The 17,618-nt window shown below is 48.5% G+C and overlaps 2 protein-coding genes across 6 annotated transcripts in view; both read left to right on the top strand.

Annotated features, from left to right (window-relative positions):
* The window catches only part of cope (COPI coat complex subunit epsilon), a 29,272-nt gene extending 28,498 nt beyond the window's left edge, over positions 1-774 (top strand). Inside the window, exon 10 of the mRNA XM_086004473.1 lies at positions 524-774. Coding sequence (XP_085860599.1) covers positions 524-571 — 48 coding nt within the window. The 3' untranslated portion in view covers positions 572-774. The remainder of the gene's footprint in view (positions 1-523) is intronic.
* A 9,949-nt stretch (positions 775-10,723) lies between these two features.
* Positions 10,724-17,618, top strand: part of LOC147108039 (CTD small phosphatase-like protein 2-B) — a 31,126-nt gene continuing 24,231 nt past the window's right edge. For 3 of the 5 annotated variants that reach the window (XM_086004470.1, XM_086004468.1, XM_086004466.1), the window contains exons 1-4: positions 10,724-10,815; positions 11,654-11,849; positions 14,493-14,595; positions 15,539-15,679. In XM_086004470.1, coding sequence (XP_085860596.1) covers positions 10,751-10,815; positions 11,654-11,849; positions 14,493-14,595; positions 15,539-15,679 — 505 coding nt within the window. In that variant the 5' untranslated portion in view covers positions 10,724-10,750. Of the gene's footprint in view, positions 10,816-10,866; positions 11,032-11,653; positions 11,850-14,492; positions 14,596-15,538; positions 15,680-17,618 lie in introns of those variants that run through there. The other 2 variants (XM_086004467.1, XM_086004469.1) reach the window with 2 other exon arrangements.

The raw sequence follows: 17,618 nt of genomic DNA, 5'->3' as shown, positions 1-17,618 counted from the left end.
AGACCAAGCATCCCTGTTGGCTTATATTCGCTGGAGTTTGGAAGAATGAGAGGGGATCTCATTGAAACTCATAAAATTCTAACAGGACTAGATGCAGGAAGGATGTTCCCGATGGTCGGCGAGTCCAGAACCAGGGGTCACAGTCGTAAGGATAAGGGGTAAGCCATTTAGGACAGAGATGAGGAGGAATTTCTTCACCCAGAGAGTGGTGAACCTGTGGAATTCTCTACCACAGAAGGCAGTTGAGGCCAATTCAGTAAATATATTCAAGAAGGAGTTAGATATATTTCTTGAGGCTAAAGGGATCAAGGGACAGGGTACTGAATTTGGATGATCAGCCATGATCTCATTGAATGGCGGAGCAGGCTCGAGGGGCCGAATGGCCTACTCCTGCTCCTATCTTCTATGTTTCTATGCTACAGTCCTCTGTTACTGTCTGCGTACTAAATGGGAAACACGGTTATCCCTACATGTTCACTATTCTGATGATCGTGTAATTCTGTGTTCTGAACTGTCCGCACAGGAGAATGAGTTTGATCGATTGGTGTTGCAGTACGCTCCCAGTGCGTGAGAAGAATGGAAATGATGGCTATGAAGATGGAGAGACCGTAATCTACATTCTCGGACTGTTTTCCTGTTCAGCACCTCGACTGTGGAGATTTTTTTTTTAAAGTAATGCCTGAGTAACTTACACACCTTGTATAAAGTGGCCAGAGAGCAAGCGCCATCACTCACTTGAGACTCTTCTGTTAAATATTAAAAACTTTACATGTGCTCTGTTTGAGATTAATTTTGTCATTAAACTTGCTGAAATCTGTAAAAATTCTATACATTCCTAATAAAAATGTCAGTTATGTTAATTTTAAGGTTATGCCATTTATGAAAATGATCAGATTATTAGCTACTTATTCACAGGACGTGAGCCACACTGGCAAGCAATGTTCCCTGTAATTATTTTTTGGCGTCACACAGCCCCTTTAAGGGGGTTGCGCTTGCCATTCAAAATACTGCGCAGGTGCAGGTTTTGTATTGAAAAGCCGGCTGCGCGGGATCCCTGGAGCGCTGTGCAGCTTAAAGGGAACATTGCTGGCAAGACTGCTTTTATTGCACCCATACTGGTCGTTTGAGGTGCTGCAGTGGCGATGGTGCTCTGTTAGATAGGTGGTTGACTTGTCCGATAGGTAAAGCCCACCCGCCACCCCACAAGTAAAGTCCCAGCTCAATCTTTAATCGGCCCTGAATTACATGAGATCCGCTCTCTCAGGCAATGGTGTGTGTGGGAGGCAGAGAATAGAAGGGGGGAACAATATAATTAACCCCCGCCCCTGTCGCAACCACCATCTCAACACCAGCTTTAGAAGAGTTCCTCACACAGTACCAGTAGATTTTTCCATTCTCCTAGCTGTGTGTTGATCTGAATTTAGGATAAACACAAACCATCATTTCTATGCATTAGACCCCCATTCACTGCACAATAAATTAAAGTTCTGTATTCAGTTGAGCCTTGTGTACAAGATCAACGACACTCAAGAAATCCGGAGTCAAGTGTACATCAGTGAATAACATGCCTACATTATCCATTCATTTTGTTTATGCCTTTGAACCGTGAGGAAGCTGCTCCTTAGTATCGGAGGGATTGAGTTATGAAGAGAGGCTAAAGAAAATCAGGTCTTTCAGCCTTGAAAGGGGGAACCAATTGAAGTGTGTAAGATGGTAAATAGTATAAAAAATGGTCAATACGGAACACGTGTTAAGTTAAACCCTGACAGATAACATAGTAACATTAGGAACAGGAGGAGGCCATTCAGCCCCTCGGGCCTACTCCGCCATTCAATGAGATCATGGCTGATCTAATTATGCCACAAACTAGGACCACTGACACATTCAGGCAGAGATCATGTAGAAAGGGCAATGATAGGTACAGTATTCATTTAGGTTAGTATGCGAATGCTAGATAAAAGAAAATGTTCTTTTGCTACCAGGTTAGGCTACGATTAAGAGGATTAGCCAGTTTTAATTGATCAACCCAGTTTAATATCGATCACAAACCAAACACAGATACTGTTCTGAGAGGTGCTAATATAAATTCACGTTATCTCGCATGACTCTTTGATTTGTTAATGTCAACCATTCTTCAGCAACTTTCTCTTCTCTTCCTCCCCCTTCCATGTGTTAACTCTTGCTGGGATTCAGCTCCACAGTGCTAGAGTAAACTTAAGTTGTCCTGAGTAACAACAGAAAATGCTGGAAAAACTCAGCAGGCCAGGCAACATCCGTGAAGAGAAATTAAGAGTCGACGTTTCGGGTGAACCCTTTTTCAAAACTGGAAAGGAAATAAAATAGATCGAAGGCAGGGCTGGGATAGAACAAAAGAGAAGTGAAGAGACATTAAGAGGTATTCAAAACCAGACGAGATGGTGATAGGACAGTGGAGACAAAAGACGGCTCAGATTAGGTGTGAAGTGTACTGGCAGAATGAGAAGAGAGCTGCCATGTAGGAGAGAGGGAAAAAAAGGAGAGGGGTGAAGGGAAGACCCAAAACAAAGGGGTGGAAAAAAATATATAAGTAAAAATGTAATAGGGGCCGAGGTTATGATCTGAAATTGTTGAACTTGATATTGAGTCCGGAAGGCTGCAAAGTGCCTAATCGGAAGATGAGGTGCTGTTCCAAGTTGTCCTGAGATAGATTCACACAGCCAGAAAATGAAATTGGAAAAAAAGAAAATGCTGGAATTGCACAGTAGGTCCATCACATCTGGAAAAAAAAATACCTTGCTGTGTCCGGCATAGATCATTATGAAGGATTGGTGTGCTGTCTGGAACAGGATCAGAAAGTGAATGGAATAGAATAGAAAACATGACCATTGGTTTCACCAAAGCCCAATCATTGGAAGCCTGAGATACCATTTTATTTATATGCTGTTCAATTCTCCTTTTAAAGTGGAAAAATTATTCTGATGTAATAGATTTTATATGTATATTTGTTTTTAGGATGTGGGTGAGGCTGGCAAGGCAGCATTTACTGCCTACCTGTAGGAGCCATGAGAAAGTGGCGGTGGGCTGCCTTCTGGAATCCCTGCAGTCCTTATGGTGATGGTGCTCCCATAATCATGGAATAGAAAAATGGTGTTTGGTAGGGAATGCCAGGATTCTCACCCAGCGATGATGGGGGGGGGAAAAATGGTGGTATGTGTCCCAAGTCAGGATGGTGTGTGACTTGGCAATGAAGGTTTTCTCATGACATGGCAGCTCTTGTCCTTCTCCGTAGTGAAGGTCAAGTGGAATCATCTTTAATTCATTCGTCAAATGTGCTATCGTCTTCTGTTGTGCCCAGTCAAGAATAACAAATGAGTATATTTCCAGAGTACGCTCACTTAAAGTAGTTGTGAGCCTCGGGAATACTGAGGACCACATTACAGTGCACAAATTATAACAGGAATAAATGGTATAAAGTAAAAAAAAACCTTGCATTTCCATAGCGTCTTTTGTGGCGCCTTTTCAGCCAATGAAGCAAATTTTTTGAAGGGGAGTCACTGTTGTAATGTAGGAAACGTGGCAAATTTGCACACAGCAAGCTCCCACAAACAGCAATGTGATAATGACCAGATAATCTGTTTTTTATTGCTGTTGATTGAGGGTTAAATAATTGGCCAGGACACCAGAGATAACTCCCCTGCTCTTTGATATAGTGCCGTAGGATATTTTACATCCACTTAAGAGGACCGATCGGACCTTGGTTTAACAGCTCATCCGAAAGACAGCACCCCTGACAGTGAAGCATTCCCACAGTACTGCACTGGTGTGTCAGTCTAGATTTTTGTGCTCAAGTTTCCGGAGTGGGACTTGAACCCACAACCTTCCTGACTCAGTAGGCAAGAGTGCCACCCACTGAGCCATTGCTGACACTGACAAAAGTGAAACAGATCCTGATTTAGAACTGACCAAAATTCAGTTCTTTCCAAATGGTGAGGAAAATAACAGCAGGTGAGTCAAACTGAGATTCCATATGCTTAGGTTAAGAGGAATCATTTTTTGACATTTGTTTTCTCCTGTTTTTTTTCCCTCTCGGTGCCTCTACCATCCACGGCCAGGGGCAACACAACGTTCTGCTAAATCTTTGCTGATACTGTGGCCCATGGCATGATTCCTTCCTTGCCATGACCTTGCGAAAACACCCAGCACCAGATCTGAATTCATCATCTGCCCATTTACAGCATCTCTGCGAATGGGTAGTTCGCTACATGAGAGGTGCAGTCAGCTTATAATCCTTTTTCTAATATTCTCCCAAAAGAAGGAACATGTGATAGAGCACAGATCCACACACGTCAGTTGCCCTGCAATGCCTCGCCCAAGTGGCTATACTTCGTGTGTGAGTGCCTATAGGCTATTTGACTGAGGAGGACATTAGAGTCGTTCTTCTGAAATCTACCAGCACATATCCAGTTCCCACTCTGAGGGGTAATTTTGACTTTATACAATAGCAATGGGAATTAAAATTCAGGAGAGATATACAATGGGTTTCCGATTCACTATCACCCCATTTTACAATATCGCACAGTCAAAATTACCCTGCCCCACAGCGTGGGAACTCTGGCTGAATTTTCCGCTGCCAAGCCTTCGGGCACTGAAAACAAGGATGGAACCCTCTGCATGAACTGCCTTTACCAACTGAGCTGTCGGGGGAGCTTTGATTTAATATTATTCTCAATTAAAAGTGGAACATCACTGTGTAGGGAAGTTCTTCTGCATGTGATGACTCCATTTCTCTGAACACTTCAATAATTAGCCTCATTAACATCCACATTGCCTTCAACCAAACCACTAAGGAATGCACTGCACCATTTAACTCGCTTCTTTACTGATTCGTTCCTAAAGTATGGTGCAAACAGAATACGTGTAGAGCCATGAGCTGTAAAACATATACCCATGGGGCTGACCACAACTCATTTGGTAGGTTTCCTCATCAGTTGTGATTAATCAAATTGCTTCACTCATATAGGATATAAGTCATTTCATGGATCTTAAATAGATCCTTCATCAGTAATTTCCTCCCCCCCTGCCAATTTCCTCCCCCCCCGCCCCTGCCAATTTCCTCCCCCCGCCCCTGCCAATTTCCTCCCCCCGCCCCTGCCAATTTCCTCCCCCCTGCCAATTTCCTCCCGCCCGCCCCTGCCAATTTCCTCCCCCCCACCCCTGCCAATTTCCTCCCCCCCACCCCTGCCAATTTCCTCCCCACCCCTGCCAATTTCCTCCCGCCCGCCCCTGCCAATTTCCTCCCCCCCACCCCTGCCAATTTCCTCCCCCCGCCCCTGCCAATTTCCTCCCCCCGCCCCTGCCAATTTCCTCCCCCCTGCCAATTTCCTCCCGCCCGCCCCTGCCAATTTCCTCCCCCCCACCCCTGCCAATTTCCTCCCCCCCACCCCTGCCAATTTCCTCCCCACCCCTGCCAATTTCCTCCCGCCCGCCCCTGCCAATTTCCTCCCCCCCCACCCCTGCCAATTTCCTCCCCACCGCCCCTGCCAATTTCCTCCCCCCCCGCCCCTGCCAATTTCCTCCCCCCCGCCCCTGCCAATTTCCTCCCCCCCGCCCCTGCCAATTTCATCCCCCCCGCCCCTGCCAATTTCCTCCCCCCCGCCCCTGCCAATTTCCTCCCCCCTGCCAATTTCCTCCCCCCCACCCCTGCCAATTTCCTCCCGCCCCCGCCCCTGCCAATTTCCTCCCCCCCGCCCCTGCCAATTTCCTCCCCCCCCGCCCCTGCCAATTTCCTCCCCCCCGCCCCTGCCAATTTCCTCCCCCCTGCCAATTTCCTCCCCCCCACCCCTGCCAATTTCCTCCCCCCCCGCCCCTGCCAATTTCCTCCCCCCCGCCCCTGCCAATTTCCTCCCCCCCGCCCCTGCCAATTTCCTCCCCCCACCGCCCCTGCCAATTTCCTCCCCCCACCGCCCCTGCCAATTTCCTCCCCCCACCGCCCCTGCCAATTTCCTCCCCCCCGCCCCTGCCAATTTCCTCCCCCCTGCCAATTTCCTCCCCCCCACCCCTGCCAATTTCCTGCCCCCCGCCCCTGCCAATTTCCTGCCCCCCGCCCCTGCCAATTTCCTGCCCCCCGCCCCTGCCAATTTCCTGCCCCCCGCCCCTGCCAATTTCCTGCCCCCCCGCCCCTGCCAATTTCCTCCCCCCCTGCCAATTTCCTGCACCCGCCCCTGCCAATTTCCTCCCCCCCCGCCCCAGCAAATTTCCTCCCCCCCCGCCCCTGCCAATTTCCTCCCCCCCCGCCCCTGCCAATTTCCTCCCCCCCCGCCCCTGCCAATTTCCTCCCCCCCCGCCCCTGCCAATTTCCTCCCCCCCCGCCCCTGCCAATTTCCTCCCCCCCGCCCCTGCCAATTTCCTCCCCCCCCCCGCCCGCCCCTGCCAATTTCCTCCCCCCCCCGCCCGCCCCTGCCAATTTACTCCCCCCCGCCCACCCCTGCCAATTTCCTCCCCCCCCGCCCGCCCCTGCCAATTTCCTCCCCCCCCCGCCCGCCCCTGCCAATTTCCTCCCCCCCGCCCGCCCCTGCCAATTTCCTCCCCCCCCGCCTGCCCCTGCCAATTTCCTCCCCCCCCGCCCGCCCCTGCCAATTTCCTCCCCCCCCCGCCCGCCCCTGCCAATTTCCTCCCCCCCCCGCCCGCCCCTGCCAATTTCCTCCCCCCCCGCCCGCCCCTGCCAATTTCCTCCCCCCCCGCCCGCCCCTGCCAATTTCCTCCCCCCCCGCTGCCAATTTCCTCCCCCCCCGCCCGCCCCTGCCAATTTCCTCCCCCCCCGCCCGCCCCTGCCAATTTCCTCCCCCCCCGCCCGCCCGCCCCTGCCAATTTCCTCCCCCCCCCGCCCGCCCCTGCCAATTTCCTCCCCCCCCCCGCCCGCCCCTGCCAATTTCCTCCCCCCCCGCCCGCCCCTGCCAATTTCCTCCCCCCCCCGCCCGCCCCTGCCAATTTCCTCCCCCCCCCGCCCGCCCCTGCCAATTTCCTCCCCCCCCCCGCCCGCCCCTGCCAATTTCCTCCCCCCCGCCCCTGCCAATTTCCTCCCTTCTACTATTCAATAGTTGCCTCTTGCTAAATTAAAGTTCTAGGTGTGCTGCTTGCCCTCCATTGGCTCAACATCATATGGGAAGAGAGTAAGCTTTGGTTGGCTATTCCACCATGCAAATGTAGTTAGGCTGAATCCTGTTTTCACCCCAATGTCCAGACACATGCAATTTCTAGCACGTTATCATGAGAGAACAATCAAAGCCTTTCCACCATCTGCAAGGCACAAGTCAGGAGTGTGATGGAATACTCTCCACTTGCCTGGATGAGTGCAGCTCCAACAACACTCAAGAAGCTCGACACCTTCCAGGACAAAGCAGCCCGCTTGATTGGCACCCCATCCACCACCTTAAACATTCACTCCCTCCACCACCGGCACACCGTGGCTGCAGTGTGTACCATCTACAAGATGCACTGCAGCACCTCCCAAACCTGCGACCTCTTCCACCTAGAAGAACAAGGGCAGCAGGCGCTTGGGAACACCACCACCTCCAAGTTCCCCTCCAAGTCACACACCATACTGACTTGGAAATATATCAGCCGATCCTTCATCTGGGTCAAAATCCTGGAACTCCCTCCCTAACAGCACTGTGGGAGTACCATCACCACATGGACTGCAGCGGTTCAAGAAGGCGGCTCACCACCACCTTCTCAAGGGCAATTTGATGGACAATAAATGCTGGGCCTTGCCAGCGACACCCACATCCCATAAATGAATAAAACAAAACCCACAGCTGATTTCCCCCCTTCCCTCGTCGAGGGGCACTGAAGACAATTGTAGTGAACAGACTGGTAATGGAATCTGGGACTTTGCTGGTCCATATGGCTCAGTGCCACAATGGACATTGCATTTACCCCCTGAACTGCTGGAAGCTCTCTTCTTTCTATCTAGCCTATTGTTGTGGAACTAACCCATACTGGACTGTCACTCTTCATGTCATTGTACAATGAGACGGGTAGTTGTAAATGTCACTGGTGCATTGTGTTGTGCTGTGTAGGAGAACAAGTACAGAAAACAGCAAAAGATAAAAAGGGGGGGAAAACCGTAATACGGAAACCTGAAATAAATGCAGAAGGTGCCTATATTACACAGCAGCTCAATCAGGATCTCAAACGGTTAACATTTCAGATTGAGATCCTTTGCCAGCTCTGTAACGTTAACCTGCCTTATCTCTTATCAAATGCTGATGGTCCTGCTGCATACTTGCAGAAGTTTCTAGGGGTGGAGAGGAAGAGGTCCCATGTACGCCTTGTCCACATGGGCATTGTTCATGTGCGAGTCTGAGCGAACATCCATCAGTTTCAGAAGCGTGCAATGAGCATTTACAGCTTTAAATAATTACATGATCATCAGAGACACTTCCTAACTTCACACACGCTGCAAACATTTCAGCTTTATGTTTAGCAAAAATGCTAAGTCAGCATTCGTTTCTGGTTCTTCCGTCAAGAGCCTTCTGAGGAAGTTTCCCCCAGTGATGTCGTAGGTAAATGCACCAATTGGTGTGCTGCTGTGAGTTACAGCACAGGAAGATCCCCAGGTCAGTGCTATGTTAACTAGAATTGGGCTCGGCACTCTTGGATTAAGGAAGGGGGAAGTCAGCCAAGATAACTGCTCCTGATCATTATCCTGTGTCCCCTTATTAAGGAGACAGTAACGGGACATTTGGATAAACATAATTTAATAGGGCAAACTCAGCATGGTTTCATGAAGGGGAAGTCATGTTTAACAAATTTGCTTGAGTTTTTTGAGGAAGTAACATACAGGGTGGATAAAGGGGAACCAGTGGACGTAGTGTATTTAGACTTCCAAAAGGCATTTGACAAGGTGCCACACAAAAGATTATTGCTCAAGATAAAAAATCACGGGATTGGGGGTAATATTCTGGCGTGGGTGGAGGATTGGCTCTCTAACAGAAAGCAGAGAGTTGGGATAAATGGTTCGTTCTCAGATTGGCAACCAGTAACTAGTGGTGTTCCGCAGGGGTCAGTGCTGGGTCCCCAACTCTTTACAATCTATATTAACGATTTGGAGGAGGGGACCGAGTGTAACATATCAAAGTTTGCAGATGATACAAAGATGGGACGGAAAGTAGTGAGTGAGGAGGACATAAAAAACCTGCAAAGGGACATAGACAGGCTAAGTAAGTGGGCAGAGATTTGGCAGATGGAATACAATACTGGAAAGTGTGAGGTTATGCACTTTGGCAGGAAAAATCATAGAGCAAGTTATTATCTTAATGGCAAGAAACTGGAAAGTACTGTAGTACAAAGGGATCTGGGGGTCCTGGTGCACGAAACTCAAAAAGTTAGTATGCAGGTGCAGCAAGTGATTAAGAAGGCCAATGGAATGTTGGCTTTTATTGCTAGGGGGTTGGAATATAAAAACAGGGAGGTATTGCTGCAGTTGTACAAGGTATTGGTGAGGCCGCACCTGGAATACTGCATACAGTTTTGGTGTCCATACTTAAGAAAAGACATACTTGCTCTCGAGTCAGTACAAAGAAGGTTCACTCGGTTAATCCCGGGGATGAGGGGGTGGTCATATGAGGAGAGGTTGAGTAGATTGGGACTCTACTCATTGGAGTTCAGAAGAATGAGAGGCGATCTTATTGAAACATATAAGATTGTGAAGGGGCTTGATCGGGTGGATGCGGTGAGGATGTTCCCAATGATGGGTGAAACTAGAACTAGGGGGCATAATCTTAAAATAAGGGGCTGCTCATTCAAAACTGAGATGAGGAGAAACTTCTTCACTCAGAGGGTGGTAGGTTTGTGGAATTTGCTGCCCCAGAAAGCTGTGGAAGGTACATCATTAAATAAATTTAAAACAGAAATAGATAGTTTCCTAGAAGTAAAGGGAATTAAGGGTTACGGGGAGCGGGCAGGAAATTGGACATGAGTCTAGGTTCGGAATGGTCATGGCCCTGTGGGTAGTGGAGTGGGCCCAGGGGCCGTGTAGCCTTGTTCTGCTCCTACTGTGTTCTAATTCTGTGTTAGATTTCAGGAGATGGTTTTATTCCTGTTCCTGGCTGGGGTGGAGATCGCCTTTACAGAAGGTAAGTACTGTAGAAAATATAGGGACAGAGTGATCTCCTGGAAGAATTTCGATCGCCTAGATGGGTCGGAGAGGAATTTCCCAGATTTTTTTCTCCCAAATTGGCCATTGGGTCTTTATCTGGTTTTTCGCCTTTCCCGGGAGATCACATGGGTTCAGGTGGATGCAGAGTGATAGAAGATTTGAGGTTAGGATCAGATCAGCCATGATCTTATTGAATGGTGGAGCAGGCTCGAGGGGCCGATTGGCCTACTCCTGCTCCTAGTTCTTATGTTCTTATGTAAAAGCATAAGTGCGAACGCTGGATGAGGACAGAATCAGGCCCAGATGCTATGCCCCTCATGACAGAATGGCCTGCCAAAATTCACTACCTAGTCTCACATATGGACTATGAGCCACTGGGGAGTCTCCCTTCCTTCTAACAGGACGGATGCACTTGTACAGAATTAGCTGGCTGTGTGTTGTAAGCAAATCCCAGCTGATAACGATCACAACAGGCCATTTTGTTAACCTTCTGAGTGCTGGATTATCCTGACGGACAAACTGGTAAAGTATCAGATTATAAAGCTCAGCGACGATACAAGTGGGAACTGAAATGTTCAAAGGGGGCAGCGCGTCTTCATTTCTAGTTTCCTTATGGACAGCTGGGAAGAATGTCACCTCGCAGGTCTAATGAAACCGGGAAGCAAAGAGAGCCTGGGGTAGGAAGGGGTTAAACACAATCTATAAACAGAAGAGTTGAGCTGGTCAGGTGAAAAGGGGAATTAAGTATGTAGTTTTCAAGCTGGTTAGGAGTCAGAAGGTTTTTGCTCTTGCTGGTCTAAGCTAGATTTGAATTCAGAGAGCCAGAGGTTAAGGGCAGTGCTGTAACTCATCCAGTCACTGGGGAGGGGAAGCAAGGACAGGGGAAGGACCAGGTAATTTATTATCTACCATACACAGAAAACGATAAGTGTTTAGGAGCTGCAGTTCCATTTCATTTTTAATTAGATTTTGTCTTTATTATCTATCTAGATGAGGATGTATTATACAGATTCACCAGGGCTTACAGGGTTCAATTATGTGGACCGGTTACATAAACTTCAAAAGGGAATTGGATATTTTCAAGAGGCTTTTTTATTAAGTAAAGGTAGCAAGGGCTATGGATCAAAGGCAGGTAACTGGATTTCATGTACAGATACATGATCCAATTGAACAGGCTAGAGGGGCTGAATGGCCTACTCCTGTTCCTATATTGCGGAAGACGAATATGCACGATGGTGTCTTTCCAATTTAGGAATAAAATAAAGTTCAGAAGAACGATGACGATAGTATTGATAAAATGGACAAAGGTGATGAAGATTCCTCTAGATTGAATTGTCTTGACCTGGGTATAAATTTCTCAAATATTTCAAGAGTGTGTAGTTTATATGTTAGGTGGTGCTTTGTGAAAGATTCCCCTGAGGTTTTTGTACGTTATATATCAGAAATGGAACATTAGTCGGGCTATATTCTTTTAAAATCCGGTCATTCCTGAGTTGTTTGTCCGTTTCCCTTTAGTCCCAGTCAGCCACCAAGGGGGAGAATGAATCTGCGATCGGGCAAAGCCACATCAGCGCAGCCTTTGACCCCTCGGACTCCACGCTGCACCAAGGGTCACGGTCAGGCTCTGAAAACCCCTCTGGGAAGCGGACTTGCTGAAACTTCAAAGACGCCACTTTCTACAAGGAAAGCAAAACACAAAATCTCTGCAAGGGTAGGAAGGGAATTTCTTGTTCTTTTCATGTAAATGTCGTTCCATTTGGACAGGCAAATAAATACCCAAGGAATCATTCCAACCGTTGATTTTGATACTTGCCGTCTTTTGAACTGTCTTTTCTTGTTCTTCCTAACCTCCAAATACAACAACCTGCATTTATATAGCGCCTTTAATGTAGTAAAACGCTCCAAGGCGCTTCACGGGGGCGATTATCAAACAAAATTTGACACTGAGCCACATGAGGTAGTAAGACAGGAATTTGGTCAGAGGTCGGTTTTAAGGAGCGTCTTAAAGGAGGAGAGTGAGGTGGAGAGGTTTAGGAAGGGAATTCTAGAGCTTGGGGCCCAGGCAACAGAAAGTACAGCCGCCAATGGTGGAGTGATTAAACTCAGGGATATGTAAGAGGCCAGAATTGGAGGAGGGCAGAGATCTCCCTGAGGGTTGTAGGGCTGGAGGAGGTTAGAGAGATAGGGAGGGGGCGAGGCCATGGAGGGATTTGAAAACAGGGATGAGGATTTTAAAATTGTGGCATTTCTGGACCGGGAGCCAATGTAGGTCAGCGAGCACAGGGGTGATGGGTGAACCGGACTAGGGGTGATGGGTGAACCGGACTAGGGGTGATGGGTGAACCGGACTAGGGGTGATGGATGAACCGGACTAGGGGTGATGGGTGAACCGGACTAGGGGTGATGGGTGAACCGGACTAGGGGTGATGGGTGAACCGGACTAGGGGTGATGGGTGAACAGGACTAGGGGTGATGGGTGAACAGGACTAGGGGTGATGGGTGAACAGGACTTGGTGCGAGTTTTGGATGGGCTCACGTTTACGGGGGGGAGGAGGGGGGTGGTGTTGGAATAGTTGAGTCTGGAGGAAGCAAAGGCATAGGTGAAGGTTTCAGCAGCTGATGAGCTGAGGCAAGGGCGGAGACAGGCGATGTTACGAAGGTGGAAATATACTCTGTCCTAAATGTTCTTCCTCTTCTCTATATCCTCACTGTGTTGCAATCGAAACTCGTCACACTAAATTCTAATTCATTCATTCCCAGGACCTCAACTATGAAATTCCTTACCTCACTTTGTCATGTGTCAGCCGTCCCACTCCGGAGACTTGAGCACAAAAATCTAGGCTGACACTCCCAGTGCAGTGCTGAGGGAGTGCTGCACTGTCGGAGGTGCTGTCTTTCGGATGAGACGTTAAACCGAGGCCCCGTCTGCCCCCTCAGGTGGATTTAAAAGATCCTATGGTCACTATTTTGAAGAAGAGCAGGGGAGTTCTCTCCGGTGTTCTGTCCAATATTTATCCCCTCAATCAACATCACTAAAAAAAAATCAGATTATCTGGTTATTGTCACATTGCTGTTTGTGGGAGCTTGCTGTGAGCAAATTGGCTGCCGTGTTTCCCGCATTACCACAGTGACACCACTTCAAAAAGTACTTCATTGGCTGGAAGGTGCTTTGGGACGTCCTGAGGTCGTGAAAGGTGCTATAGAAATGCAAGTCTTTCTTCCCTTCTTCCTACAATTTGCGATCTTTTAAAACTCTGGCTTGTCGGCGCTTAGCTGTTACTTCCTGGTTCGCTCGGTCTTCTCTCATTCTTTTTGGCCTTTGTGATGTCAGATACACTGGCCCTTGGGGCCCTTTCTGTTTGGATTTCTTGATAATTAAGGAGTCCCCCTCCTGGTCCATGTTTCCATAGCAACTGATTTAGTGGTTGGACAATTTTGCAAGTACTGTAGCAGTTACAGTGTCTGCCACAGAGTGGCACTGACTACTTGGAGTACTGATGAAAGGTCATCGATCTGAAACCTTGAGGACGATTTTAGCCCGACTCGCTCAGCAGAAACCTGGCGGGCGGGCTGTTAAAATCGCCCCAAGGCTCGTACCTGTCCGAAAACCACCAAGATCGCAACGTCTGCAATTTTAACCCGCTCTCCTGAGCAGGCGGCAAAGGACGCGCGCACGGAGCCAACGGGATCCTTCTTTACATATGCGCTGTTGCGGCCCGGTGACACCGTTGAGACCCGACTGTAATTTTAACTCGGGGCCCGAGTGGGGAAAATCCACCCGGAGTTAAAATCGGGGCCTTTTACTCTGTTTCCCTCCCCACAGGCGCTGACCTGACCTGCGGAGTGTTTCCAGCATTTTCTGTTTTTATTTCGAATTTGTTGCAGTATTTTGCTTTTTGACCACATTGCTACATTTGTTGGAACATAGGCCACAGATGCCAGGGACACGGGTTGCATTTTCCTGTGTATATGTTGTCATTTTGTTTATTTTTTGATGTGAAATAATGAGGATTGAGAGAATCAAGCTTGTCGGCATGTTTCCACCTACCCCCCCCTCCTGCAATTCTCCCCGAAAGGCCTTACTTTCTGGAGCCTGGTTCCATGCATGCTGTGGTACCTCATCCAAGCGGCCATTCATCATGTGCCAGCCTGGTGTCGAGTCGGTTATTCGACTGTGGAAGGAATCAGATGAGACGGATCTTGTTCTCGCCTCACCATCTCACCCCCCCCCCACTCCCGACGTGGTTTCCCACGGGGATTATTGGGTGGAAAGTGAAGGGGTGGTGAATTTGTTTTTAAACTCTCTAAATTGAATATTGTTCGAATTCCTTTTCTTTTTCATCTCCCGGACCAGACTGAACCAGGAGAGTACAGTAACAAATCGGATTTGTTCACAGCCACACCTAGAGCCACGAGATTACCAGGCAAACGCTGGCAGAACGTGGAGCTGAACAGAGGTATATTCAAATCGTTGAGTATATTCAAGACTGAGATCGATAGATTTTTGGACTCTAGGGGAATCGAGGGATATAGGGATCAGGCAGGAAAGTGGAGTTGAGGTCGAAGATCAGCCATGATCTTATTGAATGGCGGAGCAGGCTCGAGGGGCTCTACTCCTGATCCTAATTCTTATGAGGAAACAATCAGGGGTTCATTCCTATTTGGTGTCCAGCGACCCCTTCTGGAAAAATGTGATTATGCGGGCGTTGGTGGTAATCGGACCAACCTCCGCTGCAGTGAAGGAACAAACTGCCAACACTTACTGTCTAGGCTCATGCAACAACAACTGGCATTAATATAGCGCCTTTAACGTAGTAAAACATCCCAAGGCACTTCACAGGAGCAGTTACCAAACAAAACTGGACAACGAGCCGCGTAAGGTGAGGTTAGGGATGGGTGACCAAACGCTTGGTCAAAGAGGTAGGTTTTAAGGAGCGTCTTAAAGGAGGAGAGAGAGAGAGTCGGAGTGATTTTATGGAGGGAGTTCCAGAGCTTGGGGGTCCAGGCAGCTGAGGGCACGGCCGCCAATGGTGGAGCAATTGGGGGGAAAAAGCATAACCATTTGGCTGAGGCACCAGAGGCGGGCTGGCCATATGGGTAAGCGGCAGCTTTCCCGAGTGCCCCTGTGATTGGTTCTGTGGGGCTGTATTACCAGCTGCCTCTCTCGGGGGAGCAAGCCCGCCCCCTGACTGCTCCTTGTGAAACTAGATTCCCGCATGAGTCAGACCGTCGGGACAGAGGAGGGGAAGGGTTCTTGGTCTTGAAATGCTGTCTGTCGCGGGAACAGCAAAATGTGAAGTATTTCACTTCTTTACAAAACATTCCTCTGCTTTATTGACTCAAATTTCTCTTTCAGCCCGATATTACCTGTCTTTTTACAGGGGGTTTTATTACTTCCAGGGTTGGAATGCACTTCCGATACAACAAAATTAAACATGTGGGTGAGGTTTCAGGATGACCATGAAAGGCCTGTAACCAGGAGCAACACCAAGGTTAAGCGAGCTTTGCCCGTCTTTCGGATCTCCCCTCCTGTGTCCCGTGGTAAGTTTAGGGTGTCGGGTTGTGAAACTGGAAGGAGGGATTTACACCATTGTAGAAGCATGGGGGTACGGTAGCATGGTGGTTATGTTACTGGACTAGTAATCCAGAGACATGCGTTCAAATCCCACCACGGCAGCTGGGGAATTTAAATTCAGTTCATTAAATAAATCTGGAATAAGTATCGGTAATGGTGACCATGAAACTAGCGGATTGTTGTAAAAACCCATCTGGTTTACTAATGTCCTTTAGGGAAGGAAATCTGCCGTCCTTACCCGGTCTGGCCTATATGTGACTCCAGACCCTCAGCAATGTGGTTGACTCTTAACGGCCCCTCTGAAATGGCCGAGCGAGACACTCAGTTGTTCCAAACCGCTACAAAGAATTATCACCACACGGACTGCAGCAGTTCAAGAAGGCAGCTCACCACCACCTTCTCGAGGGCAATTAGGGATGGGCAATAAATGCCAGCCTTGCCAGCGATGCTCACATCCCATAAACAATTTTTTAAATGATACAGCACAGAAGGAGGCCGTTCATGCCTGTGCCTGGCTCTTTGGTAGAGCGATCCAATTAGTCCCGCTCCCCTGCTTTCTTTTCCCCCTTCAAGTATTTATCCAATTCCCTTTTGAAAGTGAATCTCCTTCCACCGCCCTTCCAGGCAGCGCATTCCAGATCGTTTAGTGATCAGAATTTTGTAGTCTTCTACCGTCTGATCGTTATCTTTCTGTCACGGGAATCCTTCAACCAACAAACTAGAGGGAACGCCCGCCACCAGCCAACCAGAAACGCTAATGTTTGCAGCACAGAAAGAGGCCATACAGGCTGTCCTGGGTCTATTCTGGAGCAACTATTCCCACTGCCCCCTTCTCTTCCTATAGTCCTGTACCTTCCTCGGCTTCAAATATTCATCCATTTTCACTTAGAAGATGCAATGGAACATAGGAATCGCTCCACGAAAAAAGACCAAGATTTATCTAGTTCACCTTCTACCGTCTTGCTGGTCACACGATGCGACGATAATGGAGTTGTTGGCCAATCACAACGATCGATCTCTATCAATGAGTCTACAATATAGCCAGACACAAGGCGAGGAAAACCCCCAGTGCTGGAGAGCTTTGGGGAACCAGAGGTCCATAGTCACCTGTTCCTCCTGAGCTCGCTACACTCCCCACACGTCACCTCTCAAATTACTCCATTACTGGATCCCAAAATGTTGCTTCCTGCAAGAAATCTATTTAATTTGAATGAATCAACACTAACTGCAATGGTTTTTGCCTTAACCACTCCTTGTGCCAAAGCATTCCATGCTCCCTCCAAAGCATCGTTTAGTTACTGGTATAGGCAACACTTTCGAGTTGCTTCAAGTGGAATTTTCTTTATTTTCCTAGACCATCAGTTTAAAAAAAAAATGTGCCTGCCATTTCTTTATTACTCCACCTTTCCCTGTTGCCATACATGGGATGGAGCGAGGGAGAGAGCTATGAGGAGTCATAGAATCATAACGGCACAGAAGGAGGCCATTCGGCCCATCGAGTCCGTGCCGGCTCTCTGTAGAGCAATCCAGTTAGTCCCATTCCCCCGCTCTATCCCCGTAGCCCTGCAAGTTTCTTTCCCTCAAGTGCCTATCCAGTCTCCCCTTGAAAACATTGAGTGTCTCCGCTTCCACCACTTCCATCGGCAGCGAGTTCCAGGTCCTCACCATTCGCTGCGTAAAAATGTTTTTCCTCACATCCCCCCACCCCCCCCCCCCGTATCTCTTGCCCAAAACCTTAAATCTGTGTCCCCTAGTCCTTGTACCATCAACTAGTGGGAACAGCCTTTCCCCGTCTAGCCTATCCAAACCTGTCATAATCTTGTACACCTCTATCAAATCACCCCTCAACCTCCTTTGCTCTAATGAAAACAAATCCAGCTTCTCCAACCTGTCCTTGTAGCTAAG

This window comes from Somniosus microcephalus, chromosome 13 (assembly GCF_052327205.1).
Source record: "Somniosus microcephalus isolate GS21.2 chromosome 13, FLI_Smic_1.0, whole genome shotgun sequence".
In the NCBI taxonomy this organism is placed as follows: Eukaryota; Metazoa; Chordata; class Chondrichthyes; order Squaliformes; family Somniosidae; genus Somniosus; species Somniosus microcephalus.
The sequence above is the reverse complement of the archived record's forward strand: the minus strand, read 5'-3'. Positions and strand labels throughout refer to the sequence as shown.